At 44.7% G+C, this 23,172-nt stretch overlaps 1 protein-coding gene across 7 annotated transcripts in view; it reads right to left on the reverse strand.

The window, feature by feature from the left end:
- Nucleotides 1–23,172, reverse strand: part of raraa (retinoic acid receptor, alpha a) — a 174,500-nt gene that overhangs the window by 38,646 nt on the left and 112,682 nt on the right. Inside the window, exon 1 of one of the 7 annotated variants that reach the window (XM_033612239.2) lies at nt 6,399–7,428. The exons of the other annotated variants lie outside the window; for them this stretch is intronic. Coding sequence (XP_033468130.1) covers nt 6,399–6,576 — 178 coding nt within the window. The 5' untranslated portion in view covers nt 6,577–7,428. Of the gene's footprint in view, nt 1–6,398; nt 7,429–23,172 lie in introns of those variants that run through there. 7 annotated transcript variants of the gene reach the window in all.

The following is a 23,172-nucleotide window of genomic DNA, read 5'->3' on the forward strand; positions in this document are numbered from 1 at the left end:
CTATTCATAACAAACAGGATCCAGTTGTTTCACACTCACCTCTCTTAACCTGCACGTGTTCGGAGTTGCTCCGCTACGGGGCACATCTCAGTTCATACAATGCTAATATCACAAACAGGGTTACCGGCGAACAAGCAGCCTGTAACCCAAGCCATCAGTCGAACATGCTGTCCTATCCGTCACTATCCAGCGCTACACTCTTCCTTCCCACCTCCGCCACCGCACTGTTGGCAGTCTATTTCATCCCGGTCCCAGGTGGGCCTTTAAGAGTCAAATGTCAGAGGCCGGGCTCCAGCCAGACACGTAATGAATATGAAATGATTCAGAGGGGCTGTGGGAAAGAGAACACAGTGTCGTCCAGACAGTCCTAGCTCCTCTGTCACTAAGTGGGACCAGATTGAGGTAGGCTGGGCCAGGATGACGAGAGAACCAAAGAGGAGACGATAACACAATATGGATATCTAAAGTTACTTTAGAAAGAAGCTACCATAAATCAAGACGTACAGAAAGGACTCGTCTTCCTCCAGACTTGCTCTTTGTGCACCCCGGAGGCATGTGAAAGACACCAACACCAGGTATTATGAAAGCAGGCAAATAAGGAGCCACAATGAGATCATCTGAAACAGAGACATCTTTTCTATCTCAGATGCTGGCCGGCCTGCTAGCTGATTAAAAGCACAATTGTAGCCGAGGGGATTTTTGTGCATACAAAGCGTGAAACACAAACATGAGCCGGGGCAGGGCGATCCTCTCTTGCTCCTTAGTTAACAATGCTGACTGAGATGCGGCAGCAACATGGTGCTATTTTTTGCCCAGACAGCATAAGAACGGCCAGGCTCCTGTATTTTTAGCACCCTAACCTCTTCCCTATTTCCTCGGCTGTCCCACTCTCCAAATAGGAGGGCATTCCACTGTGGTGCGTGTGTGAACTACTTGAGGTGTACACAGTTGTCATCCATGTGATGTTAACACAGATCCCCAGAGGGAGATTGGGGATGAGTATGTTGGTGGAAGCAGCAGCCCCTGTGCTTTGGCCTAGAGCTAGTGGCCTGAGAGAGACTGACTGCACAGGAGAGGCAGAGGCGAGCAGCGGTCCTCCGCAACTGATGAAACAAGGCAACATTCCATGTAATCACTCTATATATAGCGGATGTTGGCAAAAGGGGGGGTTGCAGGGCAGGAAATCTTGTAAAATATGAGGAAAAATTAGGGCAGGCGAGCATTAAAGATTAATCGTGACACTGACTGCCCGGCTCAGGCTTGCCATGCGGTGAATGCCACCATGGAGATGGGAAACAGAGAGGGAGAGAGAGATAAAGTGGGAGAGAGAAAGGAGACACTTTGGGAATGAAAATGCCTCACAGATGAATTCTGGGGTGATGAATGTCCCCGGTTCAATACCCAGATGAATTTATGTGTGTTCCATTATGAGAGGGTGGGGATGAAACATGGAGATAGGGCGGAGAGATGGGAAGGGGAGAGGGATAGAGAGAGAGCCCTCTCTCAATGTGCTGGTGAGCTAGCCATGCAGAGCCCATTGCGAACAAGCCATCTGTAGAGATAAGTAAAGAAGTGATTACAACAGCCCCAGCTCAATTTCTGACAGTTGACGCTTGACTGCACCCGTAGAGCCGAATTGATTTAAATGAAGAAGCTATGAATATTTTAGAGGGAAGAACCCCCCTTTAACCTGAACTGTTTCGATCTCCCTCCCAACCCTGTGTGTGCGTGCATGTGTGTGTGTGTGTGTGTGTGTGTGTGTGTGTCTGTACCAGGACAGACAAGAGGGAGACTGTAATTATTGATAGTGAGATTACGGCCCTATGTCACAATGTCTGCAATCAGCTGCCTTCTTTAAGCCCTGATGAATCAATGACACTGCCTGGATCTTTTCAGTCTGCCCCTGCTTTGTTCATCAAAGTGGGCTTTGCAGTGTACACAAACCCTTGTTTGGGGATTTAGCGTCAAACCAAACTGGTGTACAGTACTCTCTGACTGATGCCTCCAGGCTAATGCTCTCTATAAACAAGCCGGGGCCCATCGGTGGGGTCTGAGCGTGTGTTCACAAAAAAAAAACTGCCCGGATAAATTTCTGACATACTCTATACGGAGTGACGCTGCAATATGTCACCCTCAGGAGAAAATAAAAGTTGTCAGTCAGCACTGTTTGCGTGTGTGTCCAAAAGCCAGTTGCTTTGCCAATGTTCAAGGTGAAGGACCACACCCACTCGTCTTTGAGCACTTTGTAAAAAAAACGCCTGGGCTCTATCGAACAAAAACACTCGTCTCTGTTGATCCTAATAACCTGGTGTCACGACGAACATCCCAATCTGAGGGCATCTCTATTTAGTACATGGTGAATCGCATTAAAATAGAGCAGCAACAGCTTTTGAAGGTTGGTGGCAGGGTGTCGCTTTGGGAGCGAGCGATAGCAGGTTGTGAAATGCTGCCCTGCGGCCTTTCCCAGGAGAGCGGCGGCAGTGGTGTTGAACTCCCTTCACCTCTGTGCCATTACAAACATACCTTGATGACAAAATGTGTTATTGATGTTCACCTGAAGGTGAAAGCAGGCGTGTTTCTGTGGACATTTTGATCTCTCTCTATCTCAGACACACACACACACACACACACCCCTCTCTCTCCATTGCGTTCCAGGCGTTCAGGCTACTAAATCACTGTCGCCATTGGCTGAAAGGGGTTAGGCAGACGTGGCGCAATAAGGAGACTGCCTGACGCTTCCCATCCCTGGAAGAACTGGGGACCTTGCCTCAATGCTGTCCATCCATCCTGCCAGTTCCATCAAGTCGGGATCAACAAAGCCCCGAGAGAAAAGGCCCGTTCTCTCATCAGCATGTCCATGAAAGCACCGAGGTCCATGGACGTTGAAGAGCATGCAGAAAATATTATAAGGCTCAGGGACTTGGCATTGACATTAAGGACAAACACTGCAGTTCAGGAATATTAAGGCCTGGGATTTGCATTACTGCTTTATGTCTGCCCAGTTACAAGCTGTAATTTTACTAAGGTTGTTAAGCAGCTTTGCCAAGAATTCCTGAGTGGATTGATCAAGAAAATAAATTTGGTACGTGATGTTCTGCCTTAACGGATGACCTTTTCTCCAGCTGTTTACAACAGCAACCTCCCTTCAATGTCAGAAACTGCCAGTAAACTGAGCGGTTCTGTTTGGGGACAGGACGAGCCTCTCTCTGTTTATGCTCCGTTGTTCATGTTTTCTCTCAATTCTCAGCAAACACTTGCCAAATAAAATCTGCATACATAAACAAAGAGGAGGAGGAATTGATATTCGCAGTTCTTTCGCAAGGCCAACACCAATCTGCCGGCCTGCACAAAGTCCAAACACATCACCCACAGTTTTCCATGTTGCTGCCTAACAGCACAAACAATTAGGGACGCTCTCGCTGCGCGGTCTTGACGTTGCAGCCTCGCAGAGAGCCAAAAGAGAAACCGCATGGGTTTGCGCTTCACCAGCAAAGCTCAAACTTTCTTTTTTCTCCTTCAAAAAAAAAAAAAAAAAAAATCCACTCAAACCAACCTCCTCCTTCATCACTGCCCAAAATTGCTCCTGCTCTTACAGTCCGTCGCACCAAAAAACAATAAAATACCATCTGTTTTTTCTTGGGCCTGAGCTCCTGCTAGGCAAAAGGACTTCCGCACTTAAATACCACATGAGTCAGATTAAGCTGCCAGTCACTTGCCCCTCAGACACACAGCGTTCGTGTCCAATAGCCCACTTGGCAGGCCCTGCCTTCAGAAGACAAACTAGCTAAAGCTCACTCTTCTCTCTGCCTCGTCTACTCTCTATGGAAATCCCTGGTGACCGCTTTCTTTCGTATTGTGGACAGCCTGAGAAAAAAAACAAAGAGCAAGAAGCCTATGGGCTGGTGAGCATTTGAGCCCACCATGCATTCCCTCTTTTCTTTATACCCCCCATTTTTTTTAGTGTGTGACAGTCATGTGAACAAGGCCACGCACATTCTTTCATGCATGAGCCCATAATTGCTGGAAGGACTCTGACAAGCACTCAGTGAAAAAAAGAATTGCATTTAATCTGTGAGGTCAGAGCCTTTTTTCACCGTAAACATTCAGCATTGTTGTTTCAAATATAAGCCGGTTATCAGCTTGCTGACGCTGCCTGTGACTGGACAAACCTTCGCTGACAGCCACTGGATGGAAACAGTCAGACAACTAAAGTGGCAGCATCCTTAAAGGACTAATAACATCAGGGATGACGCGTCCATATGATCTGGATTTGTGCCCAGCCACTTAATGGGTCCGGGAGGCCGTTTACTTCAGCGAAGATGTCATTGAGTGCACTCTTAGAGCCAGAGAGCTCGTCTGTAAAGCCCGTAATGAATAGTTAGACCCAATGTGGAGAGGTTTGAAAAAACAGAGGACCAAAAAGGAAAAAGCACAGAGGGGGTAAAAAAAATGTTTAACTCCACCAGCAATCTGTTTCCAAACCCACGTGCAGAGGATAACATACCATGAGACTACTGTCTGTGAAGTTTGTATTTAAAAAAAAAAAAAAAAGAAAAAAAAAAAAGAAAAGAAAAAGTCCAGCAGATGTTTTTGGGATTGTCTCGTGCTTTTGAGCCTGACTGCTTTGGATTCCTGCTTAAGATCTGGAGGTGAAAAAAAAAAGAAGTCTTGCTCTGTTTTGTCTGTTTTGTTTTCTATCCCTATGATCCAATAAGCCTCGGAGCCACGTGATGACACTAACGGATGTTGTGCCTCTCTACTCTAAGCCCCCCCGCTACCACCGCTCCCTGGTTGTGCACTAAATTTTTTATTACATTCAAGCAGTAAGGCAAAGAGCAGCTATGCTACCCCCCACCCACACACACACACACACACACACACACACACTCCCCCTGCAACTCCTCCGTTGAGCAACACAATGTGGAGTCGAGTAAGGGATCAGAGGTCTTTTCCTGGGCCAAACCCCCACAGTCTCCCTCAGACGAGCTCACATGGTTTGAATCAATGCCGCCACTAGAGCTCTTTAGTGGGTCAATTCGATAAATACTACCAAGCTCGCTGGGTATCTGCTTTGAAAAATGTATGTCGTTTCAGCCGAGAGGAATTCCTAATCTCGGCCGACTCGGAAAAACAAGCAGCGAAAAAATCAAGACTGCAGCACAAACATATTTTGAGTGCTTTTGTTGTTGCTGCCAAACGTCAGAAATCCCTGTTTAAAATTTCCCTTTGTCGTTTTCGTTCCTATAGTCTTGAGACGAGGAGGAAATTGGCCCTTAAGAGCCTGTGGAGATTCCTGCCTTTTTACACTCCTTCAGCTGTGAAAGACAACAGAGCTATCTCTTCTATAAAGGGCCTGCTGGAGCTTTGTGCAGTGCAGCTCCTTTGAGGTGAAGAATGGGGAACGGCCTCTGTGATACTTTGTTGTTGCAATAAAACTCCCTCTTATTGCGGCAGATACCGTATCAATAAACTGAAATCTCCCATGACTGGGGCTCTGGTTACTCAACCTTTAAAGAAAAAAAAAATACACCAAACACACATGCACAGACTAAATCACTTACCCAAACTTAGCCTTAGTGAGATTTTAAAAGCACCATCAGACATGTGCTATTTATAGACATGGCAGAAAAGCCTGTCATGTAGCACATGAGCCTAGAATTTAAATATTTATTCTAATGTATGTGTAAAGATATTAAGATAAACATGGTGTTTAAAGATTAAACTAATTGTTACCCCAGCCTACCTGCTAAATATAACGCCCGCTTTAAAATACATTTAATTAGCACAAGGCCTGATTGGCACATTAAACAGACAGGAGTGTCCAGTTAAGGCCGTGCTGCTCAGGAACTGTGTGGCCTTTGGGTGCAGCTGTCCAGATTAAGCAGAGGAACCAAAGGGGTAACACTGGCAGGAAAGTTTGATCTGATTAACGTTGGCATTGCTTGCAAAACCTTGTTTGTATTAAGTGCATATTTCAGGAAGGCAAAAGCTTTGGGATAACGTGGCCTGGCGGATCACAGAGCCGCAATCTCACCGACGTTTCTCAGGGAGAAAAAACCCAGCCGGGGCGCGTAGAGAGGAAGAGGAGAGAGGCAGAGCCGAAAGTGGGTCAAGTATATATAATGCAGTTATGAAGCTGAGGGATGGTGATAACATGCAACGCTGTTTGGACATTTTAAAGGGTTTAAATAATTGAAATCAAACATAACGCGGGAATAAAAGGCCTTGTAATAACGGTTATACCAGTGTGGTAAATAATAACAAAATGGGAAACAGGCCATGTATAGAGGCTGTAAACACACACACACACACACACACACACACACACACACGGATGTGGAGGCTTTAACTTCCCAATTACGTGAAATAAAGTTGAGGAGGCAGGAAAAGGCACCTACAGTGATTGGAGCCGTTCCAGTGCTGGTTTCTGATGGACGTGCTGTAGGGATGGGGCGCTCCGGGCACCAGTCCTTTCTCCGGGATCAAGCATCCTCTGCTCTGGTTGTAGTAATCCATCATTAAAAACGGGTTCGGGCTGGGATTCAGTCCCACAACGTCCACACTCTCATACATCATACGGAGCAGGACGACAGCAGGGGATTATTATCAAAAAAATTGTCGCGCGCACACACGCACACACACACACACACGCACGCACGCACAGGAGCCTTGTGGTTTTCAGCTCGCCACCAGCCGAGGTAGAAACTGAGGGGGCCAAACCGGAGGAAGGGGAAACTGCATTAAAATCGAGGGAAAAGTGGTAAATCCAAACCCAGAGGGAACATTTGAACATTTGGCATCTTCTTACAGCTCTGGATTGATCGAAACCCCCAAAACCCGAGGAGGGAATCAGTGTGTGAGATAGCCTAATCGGCTGCGCTCAATTTGAAAACATAATTTAGAAAAGCAGTCTGCATGGTGTCCAACACACACACGAACACACTAAATAAACCGAAAACGGCCCGGGTAACTTCAGCGGAATAATCGGTCCTTTCGGCCTTGCTCAAACACAGAGCAACATTTGAGGCTGTATCCACACCATAAAGAGGAGAAATAAAAAAAATCCAGGAAAAAAAGGAATCTCCTAAAATCCGTGTCTGGAAACACAGGGGCTTATCAAGAGGCGCAAATATCAGAGAGGAAATTCCGTCTAGTTGCAGTTTGTCCTTTGGGTTACGCTCGGTTGTCCCGTTTGCGCCTGCCGTGGGTGGACTCCTGTCAGCCGTCCGTGAATGAACCGGTCTCCCTCCGTGCGCTACACCAACCGGCCGCTTCCCTCGGTCAGACCCCAGCTCTCACACATCCAGGGTCGCGTGAAAAACACGCAGCACCGCCTTGTTTGTATTCGCAGAGAGAGACAGAGACGCCTAAATCATCCCCACACCAAATCGTGCTGCTATCATGTTCTGCAAAAATGTGACAAGGCACAGCAGCTGAGGGCTTTGGCTCCACCTCCACCAGGCTCTTTTTCTTTTTTCTCCACCCCTCCAACCCCTCAGTCTCTTTTCATGCGTTGCTCCTCCTTCGTTTAACCCCTTCAGGGACGTCACCATGGATCTCCCTCTCTGTGTAAACCCGGGCCCTGCATGGGACTGTGAAAGAGGAAGGGGGTGGATAGGGGGGCCACCGCCACCGCCACCGCCCTCCCTCAAATTTAGGTGCTGGGGCTTTAAATAAAAATGTATTTGAGGACATGATTAAGTTATATAAGCTCAGTAATGAGTCTTTCATATCTTTACACGGAATTCATGGACTTAATGAGGGCTGCACCATCTCTCTCTTCTTTTTTTTCTTTCCTGGAAGTTTCCATCCATGTTCTCACTCTTTATTCGGGCTCCTCCTTCCAACTAATTTGACCCTTTCCCCCATGCTCTCATCAGTCCCTACCCTCCGATTTTTTCTTCTCCCCCAGCCCTGTCTCCCTAATTTGCCTAATGCTATGCGGCTGAACTTTTCCTGAACCCAGGGAAGTAGGCAGCCTCACCTCCTGGTGACCCACTGGCTGACTCGGATTCGCCTTTCTGGCTCGCTCTCATCCCACATTATTCAAGGTTTCCCACCTTGTACACTCAGAGTAACACCATTACACTTTTCCTCGAGTGCCTGCCCAGAGAGGCGCCTCGGTTCACCCGGCACACATAAAGTAACAAAAGTGGCAAAGTCACCCAGTCGTGGTAACTGACGCTGAACTTTTTTCTCACAGTGTAGCTGCAGCCTGGGAAAAAGACCAGGAAGTTGTTTTGCCACAGACTTGCACCACCTCCCCTGTTAAAATGTTACTCCACCTTTACTCTGCAACATTCCATGCAACATTGTTGCAACTTGTCATGCGAACACGCAGCTGTGTCGTCCACCTGGCTTGAGTCCATGCCAAAGCTATCATACTCTAAAGGCATGAATATCTCCTTTTCAGGCTCAGGTGATGCAAATTACAAAGCTGGAGGAATTTCGTGGCGATTATGCACCCACGAACACATCCAACCTTTTCACAAACACACCGCCGGTCTCATGTTGTTGGTGTTGACAGGGAAACTGAGCTGTTCAAAAACACTGACCTGTGATTGTCATGTGATCTGGAGTACAGCTGCCAGCTCAAGTTGCCCGTGCATGTTCAGTGGTAGAGATTAAGGCCAAGTTCCCGCTAGATGTTATTTTGTGGAACATCTCACATTATAGGACTATTTCTTCCCACCTTACACTAGGATGAGTGAAAATTCGGCTCATTTGAAATACAGATAAAAGACAAACTACATTGGAAAATATTAGGCATGTTTCATCATTGATTGGGACGTCCGAGATGAGGTCAAGAACATGACAACTTCTCACCTGTCCTGTTCCATTGTTTCGTGCACAATCTGAAGTATTTTCCAGCTGTTTTAGTATCTTAAACTTTCCTAAATTGACCGAAAGATGCCTGTTTAGGCAGAAAACACTTGCTACATGAATAGCCTTTTCAAATATATCTTCATTAACATGAAAATGGCCCAAACCCTGTGCGACTTGTGTTGTAATGTACACCACTGCATGCACAATACCTCTCCTCCCCCACTTTCCCTGCACCTGAGCCACAGGCCACAGCTGGGTCTGACCAACACGGTGTCTGAGAGGGATTATCTGCATGGAACCTGGCAGGGGGGCTCGGCCCGCTCCGCCCCCACTGACTGTGACACTTATTTAATGCAGGCCCCAGTGTGTTTACCCTGCCTGATAAGAGCCCAGTGTGCAGGCCTGGGCCACGGCGACCCCTCGCCTGCACTGATAGTACAGCCACACATTCCTTGACAGGATTAGCCCTATGAGTAATGGCTGTCAGAAAATGCTAATTTTCCAAAGGGGAGAGCATTCATCCTCGGGTAATACCCTGTGATAGCGCAGAACAAGCTAAGAGATAACGGATTGTTGATCATTGCTTATTACGGAAGGGGGAGGGAAGAATTTGAGATTAGACCTGAAAAAAGTCCTTTTCCCACAGCTCTCTAACATTTATTTGAAAATAAAAAAGTCCTTTTGTCATCCTGGAAAAGGGCTGAATATATCCAGGCGCCTTACATGAAATAAATCTGGTATTTTTATTGTCACAGGAGGAAACAGAGTGCTCCTTTGGGCAGATAGTTAGGGGAATTAGATGTATCACGTCACATCAATAGAAAAATATGTTTGGTTTAGTGCCGGGTGGTGTCCAGTCTGTATGCAATACAGATCACAATAAAACACACATACACACATGGGTGTTTAGTGATGCATTATAAGTAACACACATCAGGAAAAAAGTAGTTTTTTAAGGAATAAGTACTTTCCTGTTCCTATTTTTTTAAACTGTACTTATACTCTGCACTCTAGTATATTTTTGAAGCAGTAATCTACTATTTATTTTACTACATTTGTATTTCATACCTTCATTACCACTAGTCTAGATCTAGTCTTGGATTGAGGCGCACCTCTACTGCAGATGTCATGTTGCCAGCTGAGTGGAAACATATGCACTACCACGCAATGATGATGGAGCAAAACCCAGTACAAGAGGTAGCTTCCAGTGACAAATCCTGACCACATCCTAACACACTTTTTACACCAAAGTCTAAAAAGTTATGTAGTTATGAAGTGCTTGCTGTGCCTCCCAAAAAACACTGCAATCTCCGATTTAAAAACTCCTCCTGGGGGAAAATGTTGTTAGCCTGCTAACATTAGCTACTGGAATGTTAATTTTTCATGTGTTATTCTCTGATGTTATAGTAACTGCAGTTACCCATCTGATAACATGTTGGTGGTTGGGCTTTTAAATGCATTAATCCTCTTTAAAAGGGGATAAGTTTAATAATTTATTAAAATAAATTCTATTAACAAATGCTTTCATTATTTTTGCACTGGCCCACACAGCCTAAATAATGATAACATGGAAAGTAACTTGTATTTTGAGTAATTTATTAACCAGGTACTTCTTAATTTTTATTTAAGTAGGTTTCTCAAATGGTAATTGTCACCTTTCTTTAGTCCTTTTTTATGGGAGTAATTGTACTTTTACTTGAGTATAGAGTTTCATTACTCGTTCCATTACTGCATACACATGAGTGTAAGCACTCATACACACACTTGACAACTGGTGCTATAAATGTAGAGGAAGTGATCATGGTCAGTGCTCTCTACTGCATCTTCATGACTGTGTAAAGACAGAAAGAGTCACAAGAGGTTCGAGGTGACTGTTCTTGGTCCAGCAACAATAAGCACCGCACTCCTGAAAACATGGAAAAGTATTTTATCAGGAAGCAAAGTCAGAGAGAAGAAGATTGCGTCCCAATCCCCTAACTTGCATCTCGATTCCTTAACTGGAAAATCAAAGAAAATGAGATTGCGTCCTGATCCCCGAACGCTTGCACAGCTCAGGCTTCAAAGCGTTGTTGCATAAAGTCCAACCGATGGAGAGGCCTGATTAAAGAACCATTCAGACATGGAGGCTTTTGCAGAAATAGATGGTTATGTAAGTGCAAATAATAGAGGGATACCACGAGCGGTAAACTTAGCGCCCTTGATTCGGAGCAGAGCTGGAGCTGAGAGTCCAGCAGAGAGATGGGGGGAGGGGAGAAGGATTTTTTAGGAGGGAATTCAAAGAGTTTTATGGGCAAGGGCGGAGAGGAGATTGCTGGCTGGACCTTGAGGGTGTCAAACTATTTTTACTGCCCCCACTCTCCTTTCTAAGCCCAATCTGGGGTGTTAGGAAGCAGTAAAAAGTGCACTCCTCGCCATTCCTCCCCCCAAGGAGATGTCCAGGTCTCTGTCAAGCTGTGGGGCGAAACATGCTGTCTGCATGTGAGCAGTATTATACCACGACTGCGATGATCAACACTGTAATCCCTCTACCCCGACACTGCCACTGCCATGATCCCAGCAGCCAGCTTCCTCATGCCACCAGGCTCACATCTCCCCTGGGTGCATGTCAGCGTGTGCTTATTTGTGAGTGTGTGTGTGCCGAGGCGCATGTTTGCTTTTAAGTCTACCTGAAACTACCACTCCATTCCCCTTACTGCCATTACGGTTTCTGTGTGTGTGTGTGTTTGTTTGCACAGCTGGTTTTGTGCAGCCCGTACAGGCAGCACCAGCCAAACCCAACAGCTGTGCTCCCCGACAGCGAGCCAATGTGTAATGAGGGCCCGACCCTTCGATGTGAGAACAAGCTGCAGTTATCGATGAACACTGCACCACTTCCACCTTCTTTCTGTCAATCTACTGGAAACACACACATGCACACACACACACAGCCTGACCCAAAGTTAAACTGTTGTATAGATCTCTACATCTGTGCTTTGCTATCCTCAGTGTGTGTGTGTGTGTGTCTTTTCTAAAAGAGACCCTCTTAGTGGCTGCAGGGATTTTGTGAAAGCTACCCCCCCGTCATTATCCCTTTAATGTCCCTCTGACAGCAGATTCCAGCATTTATGGTACAGGCCTATATCTGCCCATAAAGCCTTTTATTGTTTAGCCCAGCTCTATGGCGGCCGTAACCTGGTTTTCCCATTTTTTATGGGGACCTTCACTATATCACAGGGGGGAGGACAAAGCTGCCCACCATCGGTGTTTACCAAAGTATGGCCTACTCATAAATCCATCATGGCCGGCGGCATTCTGGAAATACCTCAGCAGAGGGAGAGAAAGAGAGAGGGGAGGGGGTGGAGGAGACATAGCTTATTGTATAGCTTGTAATCGCCCACACTCTACGGCCTTGAGTTAAAGGGCTCTTCTCCGCAATGATCATTATGTCTATGTTCCTTTGCACAGTCCATCACTCAGCAAATCAAGGGAAAATTTCTATGGATGTTACCCTGGAGGAAGGATATCTCAATATCAGTCATCCCGGACTTGGAATGGCCCCCATTAGCTGTCAGAAACAGGGAGATGTTTAGTACATACGGATGGACATGCCGCTAATTCTATTAAGAAAGACAAGAAGGACAGAGAGTGAAACGGAGAGAGCAGCCTAGAGGGAAGATGAGAGAGGAGATGGAAAAAAGGTTGAGGAAGTTAGCAGAGTAAAGAGGATGTACAGCTGGGATAAACAAATCAATGAGCCGTGGTGAAAGGAAGCGAGCAGTTTGTTTTACAAATATGAGTTCAGCAAGGTATTTTCTAATTATGAGACATTCAAGACTCTTAGAAATAATGGTACAGAGACACAGGTGTTATTAAATTCACCCAAGAACAACTACCTACCTACCTCATAGAGTAACAAGCAGGTATAGAGTATGGCTGTGGCCCTGTGTAGGCGTATACAGATATTTCTGAAAACAGATTTTTTTCCCTCTACGTTGTAGCCTCTTGTCTACACATAAACAGAGCTTTAGGTCACTATAACTGAGATTTTATTACGGTTACTAATTATTTGTGTGGACGTGTAAAACAGAACATTTGAGAAAGAATGATGTCATCTCCTTCACTTGCCCATTGTTGCTTTTTGTGAGCATATGCTAGAAACAACGTCGGCAGACTTTCGTTTTGTTAACGTTTAGTTAGCACTGCTTGGTCTAAGTGCTTTAGATTTTTCTGTAGTATTGCTGCACCACTTCACGAACGAACAGAGGCATCTGCTGCACCTAATTTTTTTTTGTTCCATGTCAGCGACAAGGTTTGAAGTTTGCCAGAAACAACAATTTTTGGATCAGGCCCGCTTGAACCAGTAGATCATGGGACACTTCCAGACCATCACTTGTATGTTTGAGTGAGCTCCTTCATCCGTCTATTTAATGGGAATCAATGGTAGTGCAACCTCCAGTAGGTGATTTAAAAAAGGTAACAATTTACTTCCTTTGTGATGAGGGGAGACTGCAGCTAACGCCCATGAGCGTTTGGAGTCTTTTTTGTGTTCTAGTGAGGACAGAGATATTTTGTACAGGAAGTTTGTGTGGACAGAATTACTTTTCTAAAATGGAGGGGAATAAGATCCATATTCAAAACTATCTGTATACGTGCAGGCAGAGCCTAAGGCTAAGAGATGATCTGCTCCAGGAGAGCACAGAGGGAGAGCAGGGAGCAGAAGTGAAGAGGCTGGCAGAACTCACAACTCAGAGCTCAGTCCACATTTCTGCTCTGCCAAAACTCCGTCTGAAACTGGCATCACCGCTGCAATTACAACTCAAGCTATGTTGTATTTATCTATGTAAGATACCATTAATTTCTCCATCTCCTGGATCCAGGCTCTCGACCGCAGATTTGCACTCGTGGCCTTAACTCAGAGTTCATGTTGAAAAGACAGACGGAGTGAAAAGTTGAGGGAGTGTTGGAGAATTAAAAAAAAAAAAAAAAGCTGTCTTCTCATCAAAAAACTCTTTCAAGCTTTGATTTTTGCCTATGTTACCCGATTCGAGGCGTTTCATCTCTCTCTAACAGAGATCTTAGGCGCTGCTGTCTGGGTGTTGAGGCACCGCGTTTAAAAAGCAGCTCTGCATCACTAACATGAACCCCCTCTCCCCCCTCCACAGTATTTTCCTCTCTCCCACCCTGCCTCGCTCCGCTTTCTCTCTCTCCAGTTTTTGAAGTGCTGCAGAGGGCCGATTTCCCGTTTTCCATTCAGAAGTGTGATGCTCGGGGTGGCCTGGAGGGGATATGAGAGGAGGTGGCGGAAGGGGGGTTAGTGGTTCGCTTTAAGTGGATTGCCCTCAGTCTTGTTGTGCCCAGCCTAAAGCATTATAACGCCTCGCCAAGTGACCTCCACTTGAGTGGTGCCCCTAACACCGGCGCCGGGCAGGGCACGCTGATTGTTGTGCTTTAGTACAAAGACCGAATGTGTGCCATGAACCGCGCAGAGGTTGGATAACTGGAGGCTGAATGTGCAGTCAACACTCATGGAAACTGTTGCGTGTGCATGTGTGTGTGTGTGTGTGTATGTGTGTGTGTGTGTGTGTGTGATACCGCTCTAATCTTGCCCTTGCTCTCATAAAACAGACAGCACTCTCTTCGGTACATGTGCCTGTTGCATTCTGCTTTTCATGTTGTCAAGTGTGTCTGCATTTGTGCACGTTCCCTGACGATCACTGTGAAATGTTCAAAAGTGCCGAGCTGGTTCAGATGTTAATGAAACATGTGAAATCCCCTGCTTAGCCAGCAAGTTGAGAGCTGGGGACAACAAAGGCCCACGGGAGAGCAACAGACTGCCGCAGCTCAGAGCATGACAAATGCCTCTGCCATCGTCACCACTGTGGCCCCTGTTACCCTGCCTTTTATGGGGGGGGGGGAGGCTGGCGGTGGGGGATCTCCCTCATTCTAACCTGGGGAGGGGAGCAGGAGGAGGGTTAATGGAATGGATGACTCCGCCACATTAAAAGAGAAGGGAGCAGAGCGATGAGGGCGAGGGAGGAGGAGTCATCAGCATTTCAAAAGAATGAGGCGCAGGGAATGTAGATGGAGCAGCTACTCCCCTTTTCTCTGCCATCTCTCACACTCTCTGTTATTGTCCACCCCACCTCTGCCCTAGTGTGTGTGTGTGTGTGTATATATTAATATATACTTATATGTATGAAAGAGATGACTTAATTGGATGGCAGCTGATGTTACCCGCAAGTCCCAGAGGTGCACATGGGTCAACTTCATCTGACAGTGAAAAGTGCCCTATCAGAGCATTTTCATCGTGCTGTGGCTGTCTCTGCAGTCAAAAGGTTTTGCTCAGCTTAGCCACAGGCAGCAAAGAAGAGGCCTGTCCTTTGTCAGGCCCAGACTTCAAAAACCAAAGAGCTGCTGTGAAAATTGATATCAATGTCAAACCTTTTGCTCTCAGGCCCTGCCTTGTCCCGCGCTTGATATTTAGGTGGTGATGCAGAAATAAACACAGGGAGAGAATAGGGAACTACTGAAAAACGTGACCAGCATCACATAGTTTATCATATGCATCTGTATCTCTCGACACAGAGCGACCTTTGTGCTGTTGCATAACAATATTACACATATCCTTGCAATCTTGATGACTCTACACACATTTCATATAAACATCTGCACTGGCAAATAAAACTATCAAAGAGGTGCGGGAGTTAGTATAGGGGTATCCTTCGAGGGAGAGTTTGGATTTTTTTGTGGTGGGGTTGTATTGGTTACTTATCCACAGTCAGTGTATTACATACAGTAGATGTCAGTCGGCGCCCCCAGTTTGGAGAAGCAGGCTTAAGTCCAACATGGAAGTTAAGCAATGTACTGCTGTGGATGGGGTCTGCAACAAAATGTACTTTAGTCACCTAAAAGTCCCACCATAAAAAAGCAATATATCTACTGCTGCTTTGATTAGTTAGTTTGTGCTATTGGTGAATGCAAAGTAACCCTTTTAAATGCTTAAGTCACACAATAACACAAAAAAATAGCTGTTCGAGGCAGCAGTAGCTCCTGTGTTAAGCATTGTTAAATCACTGTTTTTCTAAATGGAGTCTGGCTATAAAGAGAGCGATAAAACTGCTTCATTTTCCTTTCGGAAATTGTTTCTGACATTGAGATATAGCAGTGAAAATATTCTAAATATAGCTTACACTTAAACTGATATTGATATTTTAGGTTGGCCTTTTTTTTATGGCTTAATCTTGTTTTTTTCCTGACCACTCCACAGCAGTAGATTGCTTAGCTTCTGTGTGGGACTCCAGCCTGCTTCTCCAAACTGAGGACATGCCGACTGACATCTACTGTTGGTAATATTCTGTCTATGAATAAGTAACCCATACAACACTACTTCAAAAATCTGAACTATCCCTTTAAACTATCCATTCAATTTCATAAGGAATGTGTTAAAGGAAAGACTTTTCCCCGCACCTTTATATCAGAAAGCTCAAATAAAACCACTTGAAATCATCTACCTTTGTAGTTGGAACTATCAATTCAGCACTCCATCTGTGACAAAACTTCCAAGGGTTCAAAAAAAAAAAAGCACAGAAGGGCTTTGAACTGATATAAATACAGCTCGGCAGTCGCTATGGCTACCCAAACCATCTGTGTTGTGAACCCGTAGAGAGGGGGAGTGTCTCAATAGTAAGTAAATAGGCTAATACAAAAAGTGAATGGCTCAGAAGGGCAGATCATTAGCTGGCCACATCTTAACCATTCTCTGTGTGATACCAGGGCAGGAGGGGGGTTGATACATGAAAAAAAGAAGTCTGATAATATTTAACCAGTGGAGATCTATCATCAATCTGGACTCGCCACCCCCCAACATCATCAGTCCTCACCCCCAGCCCTGGCCCATTGTCATTAAAGCCCCGGCTCCCTTTCACTCCTTATTCAATATTTTTGAGCCATTGTTCCACCTTACATGCCCCCTCTGAACTACATTACTTTTCCCACTCGGCGGTGAAAGGAGAGGGGCAGCAGCCAGAAAAGACATAATATGTTATAGTGTCAGGAGCAACAAAAACGTCAGCCGGCCATGGCTAAAGTCTGGGGTTTGGATGCATTCTCAAACTCAGGGCTAAAGCATGCACGCTGTCACAGTTTCTCCCCTCATACTTGCACAAACACTCTTTCTCTCTCCTTCTGTCTCCACACACACACACACACACACACACACACACACACACACACACACACCCACAATCACACGGTGACCCTGTAGGCTTTGCTGGGCTCTTTGAATGAAAAAGAGAAGTCATTTATCCGACTCATCTTCGCGGCACCTTGCAGCACCTTTTAAAAACACTCTTTATTCCTTGCTAACGCTAAAGCTGCACCTTCACTGACAGCATGATGGAGAGCCCCATTCTGCCTCCCTTTCTTTTTCTACTCTCTTCTCTCTCTCTGTCATCTCTGGAGCTTCCCCTGTCTTTCCATCCTCGCTGCCAACAGCCCTCGCAGAAAAGTGAAGGCCAAGCTTCAGTGACGATGTAAGAAAGTGTCGGCCTGTGTGCATATGTGCATCTATCTCTGTGTGAGGTTGTGTGTGTGTGTGTGTGTGTCTTGGGGGTGTTTTGGCATGGATCCCTGTGTATCAGTGTTTGCATGTTTAATCAAAAAAGGTGCCACAGTAGAATGTGTAAAAAGGTGCAAGGGTGACTTCACAGATGAGCTTGCTCACGTACGGAGGTGAGAACAGGAGCGCCAGGGGCTGCTGCGAGGCGTAGCGTGTCAGAGCTCATCAGGAGTTAACGAAATCATCCTCCAGAAACTGTCAATATTCAGTTCGCTATCCTCTCACGTTTTGTCCTCTCTGTGCTGCTGCTCTGATGATGCCGCTGTGGTATCAGCACGCTGCACATAACGTTTGCATCTGTCATCTGTATTGTTGTTTCTAAAGTTTCTAAAGTTTGACACCAGGACAGACCACACCATGTAAGATTTTTTTATCTACAGTTAGTGCGTGTCACCCCCTGTCCCATCTCCTCTGTTTTGCAAATGCATCTTCAAACATCGCCGTGTTTGCTGTGAATAAACAAGACATGATGCATATTTCAGTCAGCAGCACTCAGCTAAGCGTCAGGCTGTCTAGACCGTGTTTGACCAGCGGTGTGCATGCTCTCAGGTCTGTGTGTCTATCTGAGGTAGTCTCTATGCAACCAAGCAGACATCAACAATAAAACCTCTAACCTAGTTGGCCAACAGCCCATCTCTTTCTATCTCCCTCTCTCTCTGGACGGATCATTCATCACTCTCTCCCACCCTCATTCCCTCCGTACAGCATCCTGGTCCACAACATTGGTCCCACCAATACAGCTGTTGCTAACAGATAAGGGTCACACTCATGACAAGCTTAATTCAAAACTCTTATTATTGTTTAAGAAAAATGAATAAATGGAAATTAGAACAGAAAAAGCAGAATAGGCTTATAGATGAGGAGATAACTTCAGCAGTGGTACCACAATGGAAGTCATAAAAGGAAAAACTTAGTCTCGTACCAGTTTTAATGTTGTCGTCCTTACCGGTTATCAGCATATATTGTTTTTGTGATCAAGTGTATCTACATGTAACGGACGTATGGTCCCAAAACATTAGATCTGATGCTGAAGGGATGCACAAGCATAAGTACTTAGTAGCTGTACAAGAGGACGTGTGTGTTGTGGGTCTTATTCCATCAAATATCTGCGATGGAAGGTGCTGCCCCCCTGTTTGGCCTCCTCCGCCCCAACTCCATCACTCTCGATCACCTTTAACAACTCAACCAGATTCCTGTGTTGCTGCAGTTTGATTTATCTCATCAGAGAAAGATCTCCTGTATTGGTAAATTGCAGTATTTTGAAATAGATTTTGCAACAAGTCCTGATTAGTGTAGCAAGTTTGACACAATAGTGGTGACCGCCCAGAGGCAATATACAGTAATTGATGTTAAAAAAACAAAAAAACATGCAAGAACTAACAGTAATGACTCAGTTTCTACACTTCCCTTCTTTTACTGTAACTTCCCTATGTTGCAAAATGGCTTACATCCAGATCTCCTATATTTGCACGCAACTTTGTTTTTGTGTGTGTGTGTGTGTGTGTGTGTGTCAGAAGCTATCTGGATCTCTTTAATATGACTGATCAAACCATCTGTACATCTATACTCTCAACTGGACTCAGTCATACACACAACAGAAATATCTTGGAGACATAACAGGGCCAGAGGACAATTAGATATTCTATAAACCGAATACAGTGTGTTTTATTCCGTACCATTGTAACAAGGATATAAATCACAGGGAAACATACCTTTTGATATTATTTTGATGCATTGACCATGACTACAATATGCAACATGCAAAAAGATGAAAATGTTTTTAACTAGTATTACTGCCTTGCAGTTGTATGCCTTCGGCCGTGTCAGTTTACATTTGTGTCTGTTCAGACTCGTATGATGCAATGAAAGTAAACAATGCTTCCGATACCAACGTTGCTGGAAAGAAGCTACAAATTCTTAAACATGGATGCTTCACACACACCTTCAGCAGCACAGAAGAGCTATACCACTGATATTCAACTTCTGGCCCATGGGCCAAATCTGGCCTGTTACAGGGTGCTGGGTGGCCCATCATTTATTTTCTAATCCACAATGACAATAAATTGATTCACACTGGATTTTTGTACTTTTAATGTAAATAAGAGACCAAAGGCCATTTAAAAAGCATCCAAATAGAGCTTGTTTGTAAAGGGAAGGTCCCCTCAGACCCCCCTGACAAAGGGTCAAGGCTAACTACATACATAACAGTTAATACTGTTTATTTATTAACTGCCCCTAGTCAACTGTCATTTTGAAAAAAAAGGCACCCAGGCAAAGCGAGTTGAGTATCCCTGATCTATACAATCACCACAGTTTCAAGGTGGGCACCCAAAATTTGTGTCACTATTTCAGTATCTGACCAAATGTCAGCTATAGCACTAAATAATGGACTGAAAACTAAATTGCAGAATGTTATGATGTCACTGTGAAGTTGATCTTTGACCTTTTGGGTATAAAATGTCATCACTTTATGATTTTATCATATTGGACATTTGTGTGAAATTTAGTCATGATTAACCCTATGGGCCCTAAGCGTTTTTGGGGTGTTTTTACTGCCTTTACTTTTAAGCTCATATCACAGTCATTATAAAGGCTACATACACATGCTATATCTTGTTGTTTTTTTCAGGACAATTTGGGCTATCCAGATTTGCCATCATTTCATGTCCTCCTATGTGCCTGTATTTTATATTAATTTTTATATCAATGAAAAAAAACAAATCCGTGTCACTAAATTCTTACATTTTTACATGTATCTCAGCATAGCAAGTTGGAAAATGACATACTCTACCTTATATGAAGAGGGGAGCACATGTCCCCCTCAATGTATATGGTGACTACGGCCCTGTCATGTATGCATAATTAGGCTGCAGTTGTCTGGGTGCGCAAAGGTGAAGTGGCTGGTCTTGTCATACAAAGTTTGATGGAGTGTCAACTGGACAATATGGAGATATTTGCATCTTGAAAGCCGGACTACAAATGTGGATAGACAGGGAGAAACACACGTAAGCCTAAGACGTGGTAAGATACGATATTCCTCACTATATGAAGTGACTGATAAAGATCTGTATAATGGATTGTAAAGAAATTCGTCAGGTTTTTATTTTGTAGACAATTAATCTGGATTTATAGCGTGATGGGATGACAGCACAATGATGTGTGTGGTATCTCTGCTCCTGTGCTTTCATGTGATATGCGTGGCATTTCTGTGCGAGCCTGCATTCGCAAGTAATCTATCCAAGACTAATGTATGTGCAAAGCTGTATGAAAGCTCTGTTATACATCATTTTAGTGTAACTCTATCATTTTTTTCGCTGTGAAAACATTGGACTACTGACAAGAGCTTGGCCTTGTCAGAAAGCTACAATTCCGCTGTTTCACGTGATATGCGTGGCTTCTCGCTATGACGCACAGTCGCGGAGAAAATCAAATTTGCATCCAATGAATGTGGATGCACTATGCGTCGTTCGGGCCCATAGGGTTAACGTATGATGTGTTTTCTGAGGTCAAGGTGACCTTTTACCATCAAAATCTAATCAGTTCATCCTTGAGTAAAGTGGACGTTTGTGCCAAATTTGAGACATTCCGTCAAGGTGTTCTTGAAATATCACAGTCACTACAATAAGATGGATGCAAGGTCACATTGACCTTGATCTTTGATCACCAAAATCTAATCAGTTCATCCTTGAGTCCAAGCGGACGTTTGTGCCGAATTTGAGGAAACTTCCCTTAAAGTGTTTCCCCAGAGATATCGAGCGCACAAGAAAAGGATAGACGTACCTACAGATAACCTGAAGTCATAATGCCTCCGGCCACGGCTGTCTCCAGTTGTGGAAGCGTAAAAAAACCCCTCCTAAACCATAAATGACAAAAATTTAAATTTCAACAGAACCAGAGATAGACTATTCAAAAGACAGTACAGACGATGTAGACTTAAAATATCTACAATAAAGGATGGATACACTGTGCTTACTGGTGTCAGTGTATTGAATAAGGTCAATTATTGTCCTTGAGAACTTAACCAAATATGACTAAAGAGGGTTTTGGTGATGCATCTGTTGCAGTTTCGGGGTTGTATGAAAAACAATGCCTACTATGTCTAGTCTCAGTTCTTCTGAGACCAGCTTGGTGTGTCGTACTCACTGTGAAGCTGCAATAAATCTGCGGCAAAGTTCTGCTCGACTCTCTTCATTGTGTTTGATTGATTTAGGTTTTATGTGGTGTGGTGTGAAGAAAATCTTCCATACTCTTAATATATAGAAAAAAAGGAAAGAGAAAGTGTGTGTGTGTTTCTGTGTGTGTGTGTGAGAGAGAAGGTCATTTCTAATGGAGGAGATGGCAACTATGACACAAGTGAAGAAACTGTGTGTGAATAATTCATAAAGGACAGAGAGCGACAGTTAATGGGAGAGTGTCATTGGACACTGACATGTTCATCCATCCATCCATCCATCCAACCATCCATCCATCCATCCACTGAACCACTCTCATCCACTCTCTCTGTCTTCCTGCTGTGGGGAGTTCAGATAAAGGATAATGGATCTGCTGACATTCAGCTGTCCCAAAAATGTTCACATTCAATATCCCTGTTAGTATGGAGCAGCATGCAAATACGCACACGTGGACGCCAAACAGAGACACACACACCAACACCCCCAGCAAACAAAGCATAGACAAGCATTTGTACACAAACAGGTGTGTACACAGAAACACACGCTCAAACTTAAATGCATAGGACACGTGTGCAACTGTATGACTGAAAATGCATTTTAACTATAAACGCACAAATGTACAAACATGTATGCAGTATGTGCAGTTTGCTAATGGATTTACAGCTATTATAATCTGCACAAGTATGGGCACTTTGCACCCATTCCTTATGATCAGGCAATAAAACAGGTGGGCCAGCCAGCTTGTACACAAAACACTCCCTCATGCACATACACAAACACTCACTCACACACACACACACACACACACACACACACACACATAATGCCCCGCAGGCCCGAAGCTGAGGGAGTAGCTAGACTACACCTCAGGGTTCAACGGTCAAACCCAGGCAGTTAGCCAGAGTGCTCCGGGCTGAACTGGGAGTGATGATCATAATTTGTGTCAATGAGGCTTTCTGCTGAACAACAATGGCCAATAATGCAGTGACACCGATGATGTCCATGTGCATGTCGCACTCGCAGTTTATTCCCCACAGATGCTCCCTCATAACAGATGAATGAGCAGTGTGCATCTAATGTTTGTACTGGAAAACACACACTCGCACAGTCAGACGCAAATGCACACAGGTTGTAAACAGACTCAAAGTGAGCTCTGTGTATCTATAGAGACACGAGCTAATTAAACAGCTTGAGTCGATTGATGTGCGCAAACAATCTGGTCTGAGACCATCACCCTCTGAGCAACACACACGCATGAAAAAACAAATTTAAAACTCTCCTTTGTGGTGTGTTCAAGGTCGCTTTGACATACAAGGTTTTAATTCTGGCTGCCGTATAGCTATATAAGGTATTCAGTTCACCAGTGACACATACACACACAGACACACACAGACACACACACACGTACGTACAGCAAATCCCACCATCAGCAACATGCAGGTGCACGATCATTCCAGCAAGGAGATAACAATGGACACCATCCTCCCTCCCTCTGTGCCAAAAACCCAGCCGTCTGGCAAAACAGCTGAGTGGGACACATCATCCAGGGTATTTCTGTTGTCCCAAAGCAGAGCCACA

Source organism: Epinephelus lanceolatus, chromosome 21 (assembly GCF_041903045.1).
Source record: "Epinephelus lanceolatus isolate andai-2023 chromosome 21, ASM4190304v1, whole genome shotgun sequence".
In the NCBI taxonomy this organism is placed as follows: domain Eukaryota; kingdom Metazoa; phylum Chordata; class Actinopteri; order Perciformes; family Serranidae; genus Epinephelus; species Epinephelus lanceolatus.